The following is a 19,568-nucleotide window of genomic DNA, read 5'->3' on the forward strand; positions in this document are numbered from 1 at the left end:
TGCATCCGCCAGTATCAACCGAACAGGTCAATTTCACCTACATATTTATGATAATATAAACTGGACATTTTCATCGCCCAACATGGCTAACATCGGCTCTGGTCGTGTCTGATATAACTTTTGTTACTTTTATTTTATTTCCGTCTTCACTTATCGTATTATCGTGTCTTTAAAACTAGTGACATGACATTACTAAACTAGATATCCGTGAATTATAGGTCTTTATTAGAATCAGAAATTAAAGATCCTGTGATTAAGATATCTGACATACTAGATTTGGTATTTAACATATTTGATAACTTTTTTGGTCAATTGACTTGCCATGTTTCGATTTTTATGAATCTTTCGGCCAGTAAGTTATTTTTTCACCTAAGTGATACCTACGTCTTCCTTTAGCGATTACAGTTTAATTGGTATGTTTTACTGTGGAATTGGTGAAAAAAAATTAAGAAAATTAGGAATGGTTAAAAAATTGCCTTCCTTCAAAAGAAAACCTCGAATTACCATTGTCCCATAAACATCAATAGCAGTCATACATTTGTGTCGACAGTTCACTTTTTTTTTTCAAATTCTTTCATCAACTGAAGTTTGGACTTCCAAATGAAATTAATCGAGATTACATCCAGAGTTGGTTGAAGTTGAATTCAGGTGAAATAAAACTAAAAATTTGCCAGTACAGAACCTGTCTGTCCTACATTCAACAGTACTTGATCAAATGACAATAAAAACTCTCTCAATTCTAACACTGATATTTTAATAGAAAGGATCCATAGAAATTTACAAAAATATTACATACACTCCCATACATACATTTGTCATGGTAGTACCTAATGTTCCCCTTGCATAGACGTTGGATTTGGATCGAATGAGATCATGAAGCGAGATCTAATTGTCTGCAGCAAGTGGTGAAGCCAAATATTCAAAAGCTATCATTCAGATTTTTGCCATTTTTTTTCTTCTCTAAAACATTTATTTTTCAAATGAGGACACAATATTACTACCTTATTAATCCAGAGATTTACAAATCTAATTCTCCTACATAACAAACTTCTCTTGTCTTGCTGCTGTTTCACAAAGGAAAAAAGACGACTGAAATGTTGCATGAAAATCTGTCCAAAACACAAGTGCCTGGAGATGGGTGGAGAGAGATTGTTTTACCTGATTTACCTGATCTAACGAGGTTCCACTGTACACAACAGAGACAAACCAGCCTTGTTTATTTTTGTTAAAGTTTATTATTTACTTGACCATCCTTACAAAAGGCAGGTTCATGTAGTTGCTGTCAACAAATGAAGTACAAGTAACCCAAATCACTTTCTTATTGCTGGGTCCTTGGCTTTATATACAGAATCTTTGGACTGACCACTCCTACTTTACAACGAAACTGAAATTACAAATTTTAATGCCCATTTTCAAAGCTTATCAAAGTCTGTGCATGTAAATTGGTAAAAAGGATTTCAGGAGGAACACTTTTAGACAAAGACACTGAACCTAGTGTAAAACTATCAGGAATCAGAATAAATTATCAATGTACATTCAATGGTATTACAAACATTGCCAGGTTTGGACTGTAACTAACTTGGTAAGACCGTTCTTGTTACTGTACACTTCCTGGAAATGTCTGAGTTGGTGTCTTGCTGCCATCTACCCCAACATAGTTTGCATTATCATGTACAAAACCAATAATTACACCAAAAAATCAGGATGGGGCAGAAGATGATATGCATTCAAATTTTGAATTTAATGGAAAAAAATAATACTTCCTACAACAAAAGCATAATGTAAACACTGAAGGCTATTACTATCAAGAGTGAAGAGAAACTGATACGATCAAGTAGATACAACCCTCTCAGTAAAGTTTCATTATACATGGAACAATGATAAACTGGATTCTTCATTTATCCAAGAATAGTTATTTAACTGATGATCATGACTCCATTTCCTCAAAACAAGTTCAGATGTTCTTTTTATACACAAACCACAAAATGTATTGATAGGCAACATTAAAACAAAAGAACAACACTTTTATTATGAACAAAAATTACCTTAGTATTTGTATTGTTACTGACTGGGACAAAGAGATTTTGTAAATGCTTGACAGATAAACCAGATCATCAACATTAGAATAAATTAGGTCTTAAATGCACAACATTCAGAGCAAACATCTAAAGTAAACAACATGAAGCTTAAATTTCAATTGGATGGACTGGTTATAACGTTACTCTTAAACAGAATGGAAATGATAATAGCTTGAAATTTTACTATGTTGCTGAAAAATACATATCATAAAAAGTTGGGGTACAATATATACATGTCATCTTTCATCACTGATCTGAGTGCCTTCCACATTGTATTCGCTCATGTTAAGTAGTTCTTGACCTACTTTCAGATGGACAAATTATTACAGCAAATCATCTGAGATTAAACTCAAAAATTGACTTATAAAACATCTTTATTGTCAGAGGATGATAATATGGTCTGTATTTCAACCCTGAGCTTTGTCAATAGTATTAGGCAAAATAATTTCACTTCAGAGCAAAAATCTCTTTAATATACATTTGTATTTAGACTTTGTCAAACAGTTACCAACGTCAATTCTGTACAAAATGTCTACCGTTTTGTTTTCAAGGGAGATAACTGAAGGCTTTGACAAACACACAAGGGATTTTACAGATAAAATATTGTGCCAGTAACAGTACTACATCGTTTGGTGATTGTCAAATGCATGACTAGTCCTCATCTTCCTCAGATTCTGAAAAACACAACACATAGAAGATTAACCATAAGTCAACCACAGACTGTGATTTATAGTTGAAGAGATGCTGACACTTGATAGATAAATGTTCAATGGACAGTCTACTGGACATCTATGATGAGTCATTATGTTGACATGATACACAGTAATGAGCTTTAAAGCATAAATCTCTTGTAAATCTAACGCAGGGGGGAAAGACCCCATCATCTTATCTTTTAATCCTCTGAAGTGAAGCGGTCAGTTGAGACCTTTGACACTATAATGCTGACTAATGACCACCCATACCTTATCAGGTGTAGAATATCATGGAGTTATCCTAGGTATAAATATGAACTACATATGTAGAGAGGTTCATGGGATATTTGTACACAAGCCTTATGCTACAGATGGACAGATAGACAAACGGACATACACACTATAACTATATAGTGATAACAATATACCCCCTTTACTATGAGAGAGTACAAAAAACCCTTTAATAGAGCATCTGTTAAATGCCTACCAACTTCTACATCAACTGTTTTGGACATCTGAAATAAAATTGTTTCATTCCGAAAATATGCGAAGGCCATCATAAAAGAATGTTTAAGTATGAGTGAAAATAAAAATGAATATGGTATTATTGTTTATGATCGCAAATCAAAAAGGTTGCAAACCGCTTCAAAATCGGATGCACCAATGCTGAGATATTGACAAGTAAAGTGTATGTTTTTCACCTGTCCTACTTCTTAACAGCTAAAGGGTGACTAGCGCTGAATAGGAGCCTATTTACTGACTGACAGCAGCTGCTAAGGAAGGAATATGCAAGATTGAGAACAGCCATGCTATGCAATGTCAGATTGCAAATGAATGTTCTATAGTTTTGATGAATTAAGATCATTCTGATGATAAAATTAAGTCAACAGTAAACAGCCATATGAAATATACAAGAATTATAGAGTGACTCCCAAAATAAATGGCTTCTAACCATGGTTTAGTTTTCTGCCTTCTAAGCAAAATATGAATTTAATTCTATGGCTGATACCCCTAAAAAATGTGGAGTTCTGGGGTGAGATAGGTGTTTTACTAGAACAGCTTGAAGTATTTCAACCAGCTCTGTAGTCAACTATGTTCTGCCATAATATAGACCTACCTTCCTCTGCATTCTCCAGCCACTCTACAAACTTGGCCATCTGTTCCAGGAAGACCGATTTTCCTTTGGTGGAGTGAGCCTCCTTGTACCACTTCAGTATTACATCCTCACTCAGGACATCCACTGTAGATAAAACACTAAGATATCAGCTGACTTGGGCACGGCATATATTACATCAAATCACCAACAGAGCTACAGCTGCTTTTTATTTTATCTAAGAAATAAACTTAATTACAATAAATGAAACAAATTGTATCTAATTACACTTACCACCCTTGTTTTGCCTGGATAGAAGCAAGCAAGGGATGGAGCACCCAAGGAAAAACCAGATAGGTCTCACCTTACTATTTAACCATCGATCAAGGAAATGAAGCTTGGTCGAATAGGTAGCATCATATATATACATTTAAGAAAGGTAATTATCTATGGGTCCAACCCAACAGTACTAGACAACCACAGTGGAGTGGACAGACATGATATGTCCATCATCACACCCTCCCCTTCAAATGAAATAGACAAGGAATAAAAAGAATCTACAATCAGTTTTGGATATCGTATCCAATTCAAAAACAACAGACTTGCAATTACCAAAGCCTTTTCTTTGGCTGAGCAATTAATATGAATTTAAAAAATAGCTCCGCAAACGCGGGCAATACCCCACAGCCTTATTATATAGTTGGGTGCAGGGCTGAGATTGTGAAGAACCTCAATAGGCTGTGTAGGTCCATGGGCCCAAAATGCCCAGTGAAAATGGTGATTGCTGATGATGTTGTTCTTGAGATAATGAGAGGAATGCAAATTCAAGATGGCGGCCCTAACCGCCATATTGGATATCGGGCAATGACAAAAAACAATAGGGTTGTGTAGGTCCATAGACCCAACATGCCAAGCGAAAATGGTGATCGCCGGTGATGTTGTTCTTGAGATAATGAGCGGAATGCAATTGTGGAAGGACGGACAGACAGACAGACACGCCGTGCATATATTAAAAGGAATTGAAGAATTGGACTTACTTTTGTACAAGATAACAACAATCTTCTGGAACACCTTCATGAAGGCCATGTTGTCATAGCAATACTCCTGGATTTTTACAAGCAGAGCAAGTTCTGACTTGGGTGTCTTGGCAATGGCTGACAGAAGTTGTCCGTTGGCTTTGAGGTGGCGTAGAGCTTGTTCAGCCACTAGTTCCTCTTTCTTGTTCCACTCTACACAATCCATTATCGTATTCCAGACCTTGTAGAATAAGTACAAAACCCAAATAAGAAGTTGACACCAATACGTTCGGAGGTTTTGAAGTCTAACCTGAATACACAATCTCAAAATGTGGCCATGGTGACAGTGCACCATACTAGCTCATCACAAAGTTCTGATAGGGTCAGCAGAATTGATAGAGAAACAGGAGGACCACCAACAAAAAGAAATTCAATTGTGAGTTACCAACTACTTGTATGAATCAGTGCTACATATTCTTCCTCTTATTAGATATTTTATAAAATTGGAGTTTTTTTCGCATCAATATCCTATTTAAAAGCCTCTATTTTGTCTTCCAGTTTCCCTTCAAAGGAAAACCAAAGATATAAATAGCTACATACCAGAATGGTAGTTTCTTGTTCGCCTAGGCCATTTTTCTGCATCTGTTCCAAGAGGAAAGCTTTTATCTGCAAATAAAATTAAAATTCATTTAACATCCTGTCAATTTCTGCTTGTGGATAATATGACTTAAAAGATCTGATCTTTGTACTTCATGAATTTATACAGGCTGAACAGAATACTATTTAATGTGCTTTAGTTGAGGCATAATGATGCTTTATATGATCAAAGTATACACCAAGTTTCATTATCCCAGTTTAAATGCAAGCAATTCAACTCTGGAAGCATATTTAAAACAAAGGGCAATAACTCTGTAATTAAGGGGTTGCAGGTCCTGAATTTGGTACATTGCACATTGTCATAGTATGATCAATGTATACACAAAGTTTCATTATCCTAGTTTAAATGCAAGCAAAGCTCAGGACACAAAAAATTCAGCAAAGGGCAATAATTCTGTACCTGAGGGGTTGATGGCCCTGAATTTGGTACACTGCATGCCCCCTTAGTATGACCAAACACCTTTGTCCGAACACTGCTAAACACAAACCTCATTAGGAGATTCCTCAGACTTCACCATCTCTCCGAGTTCTTTCTGTAAATACTTTCTGTTTTCCTGATTCTTCTGAGCTCTCTATAAAAATAGAAATCACGTTTTTATTTTTGTGACTGAACACTTCTTCCAACTTACAGTCAGTTTTCAAAGCAACAAAATTAAATATCGAACATATTTTCACATATTACTCTCGTCAGCCTGTTTTCCCAAAAATCCAATAAATGCATTCATTTCACTGATCAGTGTAATTAATCTGAAGATGTTTCAATATTTTACTATTGACACACTCACATTCATTATTCAGAAGTTATTTTTTTATGTGCATGTTGTGCTGCAACATCTTGGTAAGAGTTTAAACTGATTCAAATATTTTCAAAATTCAGTGAAACAAATTCTTTGTCAAAATCAAAATCCAGAGTCAAAAACCTTACCAGAATGTTTGCCATTTGGGGTAAGCCTTCCTTCTCAAAGTGTGCAACAAACGCATCATAGCTTCTCTTGTTCAGTGGGTAAAACTCCTGTTTAATAAATGTAGACAAGTCCATTACAAAATCTGAAACTCCGCCTTTAATGGTAGTCTGTTACAAAATCTGAAACTCCATTCTCAATGGTAGTCTGTTACAAAATCTGAAACTCCATTCTCAATGGTAGTCTGTTACAAAATCTGAAACTCCATTCTCAATGGTAGTCTGTTACAAAATCTGAAACTCCATTCTCAATGGTAGTCTGTTACAAAAATCTGAAACTCCATTCTCAATGGTAGTCTGTTACAAAATCTGAAACTCCATTCTCAATGGTAGTCTGTTACAAAATCTGAAACTCCATTCTCAATGGTAGTCTGTTACAAAATCTGAAACTACATTCTCAATGGTAGTCTGTTACAAAATCTGAAACTACATTCTCAATGGTAGTCTGTTACAAAATCTGAAACTCCATTCTCAATGGTAGTCTGTTACAAAATCTGAAACCACATTCTCAATGGTAGTCTGTTACAAAATCTGAAACTCCATTCTCAATGGTAGTCCGTTACAAAATCTGAAACTCCATTCTCAATGGTAGTCTGTTACAAAATCTGAAACTCCATTCTCAATGGTAGTCTGTTACAAAATCTGAAACTCCATTCTCAATGGTAGTCTGTTACAAAATCTGAAACTACACTTTTCATGATAGCCTGTTACAAACTCTGAAACTCTGCTTTAAATGGTAGACTGTTACAAAATCTGAAACTCGACTTCGAATGGTAGTCGGTTACATAATCTGCAGCTGCACTCTTCATTTAGAAACAAAGGCAGTAATGAAGAAGGCATTTAAGATATATACTAAGGAAGGGATTGGAGAATCCAAAGATGTACAATGGCATATGGTCAGTAATTATTTGTCTGTAGAAAAGCGAAGCTATTTATCTGTTCGCTTAATGAATAGAATACAACTTGTGCACAACATTTATTCTTTCACTGCTTCATACTGATCATCAAAGAGCGTTAAGTGTAACTTTATTTACAAGTCAGATATTACACAAACAAATTTTCATGAAATGCACAAGTTATAATTTTGTTTTACCTCCAGTTATGCAAACAAAAGAGAATATTAAAAATTATTTTATATTAGTGGAAGGATAACATAAATGATGGAGGAGGCCAAAGTCCTGTGTGTGGTGCTGCTGGTTGGTAGATATGTCGGTAGAGGAGGCCAAAGTCCTGTGTGTGGTGCTGCTGGTTGGTAGATATGTCGGTAGAGGAGGCCAAAGTCCTGTGTGTGGTGCTGGTTGGTAGATATGTCGGTAGAGGAGGCCAAAGTCCTGTGTGTGGTGCTGGTTGGTAGTTATGTCGGTAGAGAGAGTCCAATATCCTTTGTGTGGTGCTGGTTGGTAGATATGTCGGTAGAGGAGGCCAAAGTCCTGTGTGTGGTGCTGGTTGGTAGTTATGTCAGTAGAGGAGTCCAAAGTCCTGTGTGTGGTGCTGGTTGGTAGATATGTCGGTAGAGGAGTCCAAAGTCCTGTGTGTGATGCTGGTTGTTGGTAGATATGTCGGTAGAGGAGTCCAATGTCCTGTGTGTGGAGGTGCTGGTTGTTGGTAGATATGTCGGTAGAGGAGTCCAATGTCCTGTGTGTGGTGCTGGTTGGTAGATATGTCGGTAGAGAGAGTCCAATATCCTTTGTGTGGTGCTGGTTGGTAGATATGTCGGTAGAGGAGTCCAATGTCCTGTGTGTGATGCTGCTGGTTGGTAGATATGTCGGTAGAGGAGTCCAATGTCCTGTGTGTGGTGGTGCTGGTTGTTGGTAGATATGTCGGTAGAGGAGTCCAATGTCCTGTGTGTGGTGCTGGTTGGTAGTTATGTCAGTAGAGGAGTCCAATGTCCTGTGTGTGGTGCTGCTGGTTGTTGGTAGATATGTCGGTAGAGGAGTCCAATGTCCTGTGTGTGGTGCTGGTTGGTAGTTATGTCAGTAGAGGAGTCCAATGTCCTGTGTGTGGTGCTGGTTGGTAGATATGTCGGTAGAGGAGGCCAAAGTCCTGTGTGTGGTGCTGATGGTTGGTAGATATGTCGGTAGAGGAGGCCAAAGTCCTGTGTGTGGTGCTGGTTGGTAGATATGTCGGTAGAGGAGTCCAATGTCCTGTGTGTGGTGCTGGTTGGTAGATATGTCGGTAGAGGAGTCCAATATCCTTTGTGTGGTGCTGGTTGGTAGATATGTCGGTAGAGGAGTCCAATGTCCTGTGTGTGATGCTGCTGGTTGGTAGATATGTCAGTAGAGGAGTCCAAAGTCCTGTGTGTGGTGCTGGTTGGTAGATATGTCGGTAGAGGAGTCCAATGTCCTGTGTGTGGTGCTGCTGGTTGGTAGATATGTCGGTAGAGGAGGCCAAAGTCCTGTGTGTGGTGCTGGTTGGTAGATATGTCGGTAGAGGAGTCCAATGTCCTGTGTGTGGTGCTGGTTGGTAGATATGTCGGTAGAGGAGTCCAATATCCTTTGTGTGGTGCTGGTTGGTAGATATGTCGGTAGAGGAGTCCAATGTCCTGTGTGTGATGCTGCTGGTTGGTAGATATGTCAGTAGAGGAGTCCAAAGTCCTGTGTGTGGTGCTGGTTGGTAGATATGTCGGTAGAGGAGTCCAATGTCCTGTGTGTGATGCTGCTGGTTGGTAGATATGTCGGTAGAGGAGTCCAATGTCCTGTGTGTGGTGGTGCTGGTTGTTGGTAGATATGTCGGTAGAGGAGTCCAATGTCCTGTGTGTGGTGCTGGTTGGTAGTTATGTCAGTAGAGGAGTCCAATGTCCTGTGTGTGGTGCTGCTGGTTGTTGGTAGATATGTCGGTAGAGGAGGCCAAAGTCCTGTGTGTGGTGCTGGTTGGTAGATATGTCGGTAGAGGAGGCCAAAGTCCTGTGTGTGGTGCTGCTGGTTGGTAGATATGTCGGTAGAGGAGTCCAATGTCCTGTGTGTGGTGCTGGTTGGTAGATATGTCAGTAGAGGAGTCCAAAGTCCTGTGTGTGGTGCTGGTTGGTAGATATGTCGGTAGAGGAGTCCAAAGTCCTGTGTGTGGTGCTGCTGGTTGGTAGATATGTCGGTAGAGGAGTCCAATGTCCTGTGTGTGGTGCTGGTTGGTAGATATGTCGGTAGAGGAGTCCAATGTCCTGTGTGTGATGCTGCTGGTTGGTAGATATGTCAGTAGAGGAGTCCAAAGTCCTGTGTGTGGTGCTGGTTGGTAGATATGTCGGTAGAGGAGTCCAAAGTCCTGTGTGTGGTGCTGCTGGTTGGTAGATATGTCGGTAGAGGAGTCCAAAGTCCTGTGTGTGGTGCTGGTTGGTAGATATGTCGGTAGAGGAGTCCAAAGTCCTGTGTGTGGTGCTGGTTGGTAGATATGTCGGTAGAGGAGTCCAAAGTCCTGTGTGTGGTGCTGGTTGGTAGATATGTCGGTAGAGGAGTCCAATGTCCTGTGTGTGATGCTGCTGGTTGGTAGATATGTCGGTAGAGGAGTCCAAAGTCCTGTGAGTGGTGCTGGTTGGTAGATATGTCGGTAGAGGAGTCCAATGTCCTGTGTGTGGTGCTGGTTGGTAGATATGTCGGTAGAGGAGTCCAAAGTCCTGTGTGTGGTACTGGTTGGTAGATATGTCGGTAGAGGTGTCCAATGTCCTGTGTGTGATGCTGCTGGTTGGTAGATGTCGGTAGAGGAGGCCAAAGTCCTGTGTGTGGTACTGGTTGGTAGATATGTCGGTAAAAGAGTCCAATGTCCTGTGTGTGGTACTGGTTGGTAGATATGTCGGTAGAGGAGTCCAAAGTCCTGTGTGTGGTGCTGGTTGGTAGATATGTCGGTAGAGGAGTCCAAAGTCCTGTGTGTGGTGCTGGTTGGTAGATATGTCTGTAGAGGAGTCCAATGCCCTGTGTATGGCACTGGTTGGTAGATATGTCGGTAGAGGAGTCCAATATCCTGTGTGTGGTGCTGGTTGGTAGATATGTCTTTAGAGGAGTCCAATATCCTGTGTGTGGTGCTGGTTGGTAGATATGTCTGTAGAGGAGTCCAATGCCCTGTGTATGGCACTGGTTGGTAGATATGTCTTTAGAGGAGTCCAATGTCCTGTGTATGGCACTGGTTGGTAGATATATTGGTAGAGGTATCATAGGCAGATACCAGAACATTCTAATAGAGCTTCATATATGATAAGTTATTTACTATTTTATTTTGTTTTGACTTGGGACCTTGTCAAAGGAATTCTCTTCTCTAATAAATACTTACCAGCAACCTTAGGTCCATTTGCGACTTTTTTAGAGCGGCAAAGACCGCATTGACGTCTTTCTCTTCAAGCCATGTTCTAAACATCAAGGTGGAGAATTCCAATGATATTCCTGTACAGGAAAAAAAGTGGAATCAATGAAAGTGTGTGAAACATTTCTATATCTGTAGATATATATATTACGATACATATGTCAATCAGATTTTGTAAGATTCTCAAGATTTCACACAGAAAAATCATAGGTCTCTTTAGCTTTTCAACAATAAATTAAATATTACAACTGTTTTCTTTCCTTACAGAGATCACCTGACATTACAGAACTGGAGGGTAAAATTAAGCTTTGGGAATGGATCTCTAAATATGTGGATCCCAATAAAAAAATTCTTCAAGCGATGTTCACCACTAAGCATCCCTTAAATCACAAGTTTGGTGGTGAATTCATGTCTAAAGCCTAGGAACAGTTTACACCTATTCTTCTCAACAAGTGTTGTGTAATGGACCAGAAGATTTGGTCTGAACATGCATCCGTTTACAAGTGTTGTCAAACGATTACACACCCACATTCTACCTGTGATATAACTTCACACAAAGTAACAGCATGCTCGACATCGCAGTTAACCTGTAAACACTCTGTGCCAAGTACGCAGCTTGTTTATATGGTTTTTCCATGTTGGCCTTGTGGTTTAACATTGGTTTGTTTTTCAGTATAAACCACTTTTATCAAAACCTATTTACTCTGATATCCCCACGAAGTGTTTCTTAATAGATACTATTCAGCTGAATTACATTTATAATAGATACTACTCAGCTTAATTACAATTATAATAGATACTACTCCACTTAATTACAATTATAATAGATACTACTCAGCTTAATTACAATTATAATAGATACTACTCCACTTAATTACAATTATAATAGATACTACTCCACTTAATTACAATTATAATAGATACTACTCCACTTAATTACAATTATAATAGATACTACTCAGCTTAATTACATTTATAATAGATACTACTCCACTTAATTACAATTATAATAGATACTACTCCACTTAATTACAATTATAATAGATACTACTCCACTTAATTACAATTATAATAGATACTACTCCACTTAATTACAATTATAATAGATACTACTCCACTTAATTACAATTATAATAGATACTACTCCACTTAATTACAATTATAATAGATACTACTCCACTTAATTACAATTATAATAGATACTACTCCACTTAATTACAATTATAATAGATACTACTCAGCTTAATTACATTTATAATAGATACTACTCCACTTAATTACAATTATAATAGATACTACTCAGCTTAATTACATTTATAATAGATACTACTCCACTTAATTACAATTATAATAGATACTACTCCGCTTAATTACAATTATAATAGATACTACTCAGCTTAATTACATTTATAATAGATACTACTCCACTTAATTACAATCATAATAGATACTACTCAGCTTAATTATATTTATAACAGATACTACTCAGCTTAATTACATTTATAATAGATACTACTAAAGGAATATAATCTAATTTTCCTACACTATAGTAAACTGTATGCCTCGGTCCAAAGGGAAATGCAATTCACAATTTTGGTAAAGCACATGAAAAACCTCTAATCCAAAAACAGAATTTGAATCAGCTTGAACTGGTCCTGTTCCCTTTGGCCCCTGGAGTGTAAGGATCAAGTAATCCACAACTTTGGTTCACCTTTTGGCCATTGTTTATTTTTGAAAATTTTGTAAATTTTCAGTAAAATATTGAAGCAGGGTTATTCAGAAAAAGAAAAATACTTTCAATTGTAATAACTAACAATGCATGCTGCATAGCAGTGCACAACAGGTGATCCCAATAGATCACACTAAGGCTCGTCTCAGAAGACCATCATCGTAAATTCTCCTGGCCTGCTCTAAGAGGTTTGTCAGTTCTGAGGTTTACGTAATAAATGATTCAATTAGAGAAATTCCTGATTTCTTACATGCATTATCACTATGTGGAAAAACTATATAGAAAATAGAACATGGTTGTAAGGATCTGCTCTGGTGATGTTTATGAATTGAGGTCTCAGGGAGATAACTCTAACAGCAAAGCAAAATAAAGTCACATAAACAAGAAATTAATTAAGAATAAAATACTGTCAAATTATTCTGATTTATTAAAATCATCTCTGTAGCATACAATATGGTTTGTTTCATTTTCATCAAGGAAAATACCAATATTTGCGACATATGCTGCCCTATGACTGGCAGACAACAAATGTAATAAAAACTAAGCTAGCAGACAGCAGGAAAACGTGACAAGATCAAGGCATCACCAAAATGGTAGCCCGTGGCAGCAGCAAAAGACGGAATACCTATGTTATACAGAAGATACTTATCTTAACTCCTGCATCAAATCAAAGATCTCACCAATATTACCATACATTATAACACAAAATAGGTTGTTGCAAACAAATACAGGTGTCAAACCTTCTAAGTCTACTATGTATCTGGTGTACTGCAGGTGTCAAAATTTCTAAGTCTACTATCTATCAGGTGTACTGGAGGATACAGGTGTCAAACCTTCTAAGTCTACTATGTATCGAGTGTACTGGAGGATACAGATGTAAAACCTTCTAAGTCTACTATATATCAAGTGTACTGGAAGATACAGGTGTCAAACTTTCTATGTCTACTATCTATCAGGTGTACTGGAGGATACAGGTGTAAAACCTTCTAAGTCTACTATATATCAAGTGTACTGGAGGATACAGGTGTCAAACTTTCTAAGTCTACTATGTATCAAATGTACTGGAATTTTTTTTCAAATTGATGGTTGAACTAAATCAACCATGTTTCGTTAGAAAATCAGCCATCAGAAAATTTTTACTTTTCACTAGAGCAAATCCTTGATATGAGATCTCACCTTCCTTAACCAAATTATCTTCAAACAGTCCCTGTAAGCATTTTGGTGTGCAGAAACCATTTGCCAGTATGATGCCTGTGATCTTTGCCAATTTTGTCTTTTCTTCATTTTTGAATCCTCTTGTGAACATCAAAATCTGCCAAAGCAAAATAAATCCAGGTATACCACAGTGAAGATTTAAATCACTATGGAGACATTGAACCTGCCATTTCTTTATCATTTTCATTATTTCAGAGAAGGTATGCTACTTATTGTAAAAGTATCTAGATGCATGGCCATAAATCACTTGTTTTCATTCTACAGTTCTACCCATAACACTACCCAAGTGAACAGTGTTGGCCATGACGTGGCTTCATTATAATACATTACAGCAAGTGATGAGAAATCAATTGCATGATTGGCTGGATGTGCGTTCCATACTCCTAGAAAGTAAATGCATTCTCTATGGCAATAATATTTTCTTTTTTGTCACTTTGACATAAACACCTCACTTACTTCTTATAAAAAAGAATGATAACATTAGCAATTGGCATCTTTATCATGCATAATATGAATTGTTTTTGGCTAAAACACAAACAATTACCAACGGTTGATTATGAAAAATTGAAATTGACTATTGCATCAGATGAGGTTACACAATTAGATAAGCAATTGTATCTAATCAATGTCCCACCACTAATTACAGCTCTGGCTTAGCTTCATTATACATTACTGGCTATGACATAGCCTTATTGTACTGTTACATGTGGGGATACCATTAGATTGTTTCAATACAGAATCTTAGAATATCACTTTCTTTTTAAATTGTTTGAAGTGATAGTATACCACAAATTTATCATAACTTCTATCTGTACTTATATTAAACTCTTTCCTTCCACAGAAGTCATGCTCATACATTTCTCTCCGAAAGTCAGACACCTGCAGACTTACCTTCTTGAGAGTCTCTTCAAAGGATCTCTCCAGGTACTTGTACCTGCGGAGTAACTTGCTGAAAACCTAGGTTAAAGAAATGAAATAATTTCTCTTAATATAAACATCTATATGATAGATCAAATGGGTCTGTATTTTTCACGAAACAAAATTGGAACCAATTATGAGAAATGCTACAAAATGCTACTGAAGTCTCTCTGTCATGTACACTTACTTCATAGAAGGCCTTGAGTGATTTGGTGTCTTCGTCACAACAGAAAACACAAACATTGGTTCGTGTAGCCTTTGTTGAGTCCGGGTCTTTATCTTCTATTATGGTTCCTCCAGGGGCTGTGCAACAAAAATGTGTGACATGTATATCTATAAACTCAACGATCAAACATATGACCAGTTAAGATATCAAATCTACTGAGCCACTACATTGATACACAACATATTTATCTACCAAGTTCTCATTTTTGTCACCATGAAGTCCAATAGCCCCACTGGCTTATACTCGGTAAAACACCAAACATATTTTCATTAAATTTTAGTTTACAACTAGGGACCAAGGGGAATCTAGACACGAAATGTTTGAAAGTCCCATTCAGATCTTCTTGAGAAATTGCCATAACAAACATCATTGTTTTCTTTTTGAAGTTTGAAAACCAAAAAAGCATAACAAGGGACCATGGGGAACATGTATAAGCAATTTCATAAGAAATAGCCATAACAAATTGTCATTATCAAAATCCAAGATTGTGACCTGTCAGCCATTTTCCTTTTCTAATTAGTCTAAAAATCAAAATAAAATAATCAAGGGGAAACTTCGTATTAAGTTTGAGGAGTATTCATGCAACACTTCTCATGAAACAGCTGTTATAACATCTGTTTAAAGATGGATGATGTATGACAGACCATGAATGTAGGGCAATAGGAATAGCCAATAGACAAAGATGGCCTAAAAACTTCTCACCAGATTGTTGATGAGAAGATAATATTTCTCAGTCACAAATTGATATATGGGTACAAAATCGAAAGTTTGGTATAGAAGTTAAGAAATCTGGACATGAAATAATGTAGTAATTAATTGCCGTATCAGTGGATAATATCTCACCTAAGAGTCCTCCAGCAAACAGAATGTCAAAAAGCTCCTCTGCATACCGTCTGTAGTTTAATTTCGCTCCAGTGATGTCCAAATACTTTGAAACCTTCAATGACATTCAACATCAGCCTAAATCTTTAAGAATGTTAGTTAATAACTTTACAAATTATAGTATTTTGTAAAATATCATGTTTTCTTGAAACATCAATTTTTTATTTCTAAATATGATATGTAATCTTACATCTGATGTCACTTATATGGCAACAATGAATATCACTTCATTATGGCGATTATCATGAAATCAACCACGGGTAAATCGTAGGTAATCAAAGACAGACATATGAACACGGGCCAAGTGTCACACCTGGACATATTAACATCGTCACTGTTCTACTTTTCAAACCTCATGACTCCTAAACAATAGATTGACCCTTTCAGTCTTCAGACCTACTGGCAAAACTTCCTGAGCATTTTGTGTGTATCAGGATAAATGTCCAAACAAAAAAGATTTTCTCAAAAAATACAATAAGGAAATAATTCAACAAGATTTACCATGAATTGTGTTTGTTTTGTCTTCTTGACAATAACACCAATCCATGGTATGTCAATGTTACCATCATTAAGTTTATGTGAACACATTTCCGGCACAAAACTTAAGATGCTAAACTAACAGATTTGAACTCTCATGAAATGAAGTTTGGATTAATTAAATATAGAGAATTATCACATGTGCCTTGAAAAGATTCATCAGGCCACTTATATCTTGGCTGATATCATAATCCTCTTTCTTGTTTTTCCTGTGGGACTTGCTGAAACTTGGAGAATCCGCTATATCTCTTAATATTGGGACTTATCAGAATTTAGGAATTGGATGTTCTGGACTTGATTTGAAAAATCTTCCGGAAATTACTATGTTATTACTTTATTTTAGCCACAATTGTCAACAATCTGATACTTACCTGCTCTAGATCTGCACCTGTTTCATTGAGACCAAGAACAATGGCATCCCTAAACGATGTAGGATCGTATTTTTCTTTTTCATCTGCAAATAAAAATGAAGACAGGGTTGTTAAAATGTGTTTTCAAAAATTTGTTTTCCTGATCAGTCTTAAAATCAAAAGGGCACAACTACAGACTGAAAGGAATCTTTATATGAGATTAGAGAATGATCCACACAGTGCTTCTCATGAAATAACAATATTCAACTATCAAAATCTATGATGACAACCTGTCAGTCATTTGGTTTTTCTGATCAGTCTCAAAATTAAACTAGTCCTACTAAAGACAAAGAAACCTACGTATGAAGATTGATCCAGTTCTAATGAAGAAACAGTGATAAGGAACTTTTAGTCAAAATCCAAGATGGTTGCCTATCAGTGATATTGTTTTTCTGATAAATCCCAAAATGACATGGGCACAACTAGGAATCAAAGGGAACCATCATATGAAATTTGAAAAAGAAACATTTAGTTCTTCTCATGAAATAGTGATGACAATTATTATTTACCTCTTATGATGACAGACTTAAAATGGTTGATCTGTTTAATTTATTGGATATGTTTTCTATTCATGAATCTGCAATTCCAACAACTCCATTCTTTTTTGAAAATTCTTTTGGCAGAGAAAAGTGTGTGAATGACATTTTTGACTCAACATGCTACCGTGCATGTTACAAAATTTGTCAGAAATAAAGATCAAGAGGATATTAATTTATATCTAATTAGTTCTTTTGATAAGTTGAAGTTATTAACCATGCTTTACTTCGAAATAACAATAAACAATAAAAGTTGCTGTTTTATTTTAAGTTAGGATTTACTGAAAATAAAATTTAAGTTTTTTGTTCTCATTGAACCCATATAATGTACCAGATATTAGCATCTATGACTATTGGTTGTCAGTATGTGCATCTAATTAAACTGTCATCTTAAACTAATGATTCTAACCAAATTTGATCTATTTCTGAAAGAAAAGAAACAAACTATGTTCAAAAATGTTATATTCTTATGTATGTATATTAAGCTTTACCCCCTCTCCATAAGGAAATGCAAGAACCTGGTGTCATGAAATTCAGAATTTTAAGAAAGCACTGTAAGACACTTTCTATCCATGAAGAGTATTTGGTTCTACATTATCTGGATATTGAGAATAATATTTTGAAATTTCTGTCAATTTGACCTATTTTGGCCCTGCCTACCAGGGGACAGCTGAGGTCAACATGTGCATCTCATTCAAACTTTGTCAGAGATAACCAAAAAATATGTAAAAATAGAGAAATGAAACAACATCTTTCAGGAAGTTTTTTAATCTAAATATAATGGTCCATGGTATTTGAAATACTGTTTTCACTGTAAAATAAATATTTCAGCAATAATTGTAGATCTAAATCTGAAAATTTGGTCTGGATCTGTTCCTATTTTGCATAACATTGTATAAACTTTGTACCTACTTCCCATTTGCCCAGCATCACCGTTTTTGGAGGAGGGCCCACATTCTCAAAATCTCTGAAGTTTTCAGCAAGTGAAATGCTTTTTTGAGAATAATATGGTTAAATGATTGGCCCTGATTGGAAACCATCTAATCAATGTTACATTGTAAAATTAATTTCTCAGACTATTTTCCACATGAATTTGTTACAAGGTCAAGCAGGTATCACGTACACTCTAGTAACTATTTTATCATCTACATTATGACCTTAACTGGATATTTGCCAGGGCTCCTGGGTCCTGATAAATGGTTTACTGTTAATTATGGAACACCAGGCTCCAACCATATAGTTACATATAATTGGTTCAGACAAATACTAAACAAACAGACTTCTGATTTTCATGTTTAGTCTCCCTTGGACTTACCCCTTTTCCGCGTTTTCAGACGTTGGCCTGACAGTGAGGGTTTTTCTGCCTTCTGACTCATAAAAATTCTGAAATGAGAAAATAGTTAATAATCAAATTCCTATTAATAACAAAAACACTGACACTCATATTCTTAGCACAGACCTTATAGTTGCCTGACAAATTGCATTTCAATATTACTTATTTATTAGTTATCTAATAATAATCAATGAGAACATCCAGCTCTTCTGAGCTTAAAATTGATTGCAGGCCATACACAGATCTAAGACAGTTTCTCCAAGACTTACTATAAACAGAAGCAGTGAATTGTTGTGCAATGCTCTTAAACATGGAAGAATGAAAAACTGTTGTAAATTTGAACATACGGATGCCAACACATTACAACAATAATACTGAAGAACGTAACAGTTTTCAGTCTCAGCCCCAGTACAGCAAATTGGCGCATGGGGTTCAAGTTCGAAATATAAACTATTTTCAATTCCAACAGGAAAGCAAAGCCTTATTTTTACAATTGTCTTCAGGGTATACACTTCAGTAATTGTAACATGAGTCATCTTTGTGTTGTGAAATGTACCTGAGAAAGAGTTCCAGGAAACATGTACACAGTCTAGAACATGTCAATTATAAACAGAATATAATGATAAAGGCGACAAAAACAAATATAAATAAGCCGAATTCAAGCGTTTTTGATAGCTAAGTATCAAACAAAATTCGTTGAAAGTTAATACGGTATGGATGCGTGGGTTTTAACACGTGATAATCAGAACCATGCTGACTAAGATCAAAATTTTAAATCATATGAATATTTATATATATATTTGTTAGCGCACTACTGTACGAGGTAGTTAACATAATATTGCAATATCAAATTGGTCTTTACCAGTAAATATAGGTCCGGTTTTCCGCAGTTACCTTCCAACTTCCTTCTACTATGTCGCCTTGAAAGAAAAGAATTGAAATCTATTTTTAGATATATAGCATTCGCGTTATAAACTCTCGTCATGTGCACGGAAACGGGA

At 36.4% G+C, this 19,568-nt stretch overlaps 1 protein-coding gene across 1 annotated transcript; it reads right to left on the bottom strand.

The window, feature by feature from the left end:
- Positions 1-737: 737 nt before the first annotated feature.
- On the bottom strand, positions 738-19,507 carry LOC132543682 (eIF5-mimic protein 2-like). The gene is made up of 14 exons (XM_060207198.1): positions 19,430-19,507; positions 18,550-18,617; positions 16,660-16,742; positions 15,713-15,806; positions 14,831-14,946; positions 14,617-14,682; positions 13,687-13,822; positions 10,752-10,861; positions 6,462-6,548; positions 6,025-6,108; positions 5,480-5,545; positions 4,901-5,120; positions 3,888-4,010; positions 738-2,752 (listed from the first exon to the last, which is right to left on the bottom strand). The coding sequence occupies exons 2-14, from the start codon at positions 18,608-18,610 to the stop codon at positions 2,730-2,732; spliced, it is 1,269 nt and encodes a 422-aa protein (XP_060063181.1). The 5' UTR covers positions 18,611-18,617; positions 19,430-19,507; the 3' UTR covers positions 738-2,729.
- Between the last annotated feature and the right edge of the window lie 61 nt (positions 19,508-19,568).

The sequence above is a fragment of the Ylistrum balloti genome, unplaced genomic scaffold, assembly GCF_031769215.1.
Source record: "Ylistrum balloti isolate Yb309-2 unplaced genomic scaffold, AGI_CSIRO_Ybal_v1 Utg369762, whole genome shotgun sequence".
Classification (NCBI taxonomy): Eukaryota; Metazoa; Mollusca; class Bivalvia; order Pectinida; family Pectinidae; genus Ylistrum; species Ylistrum balloti.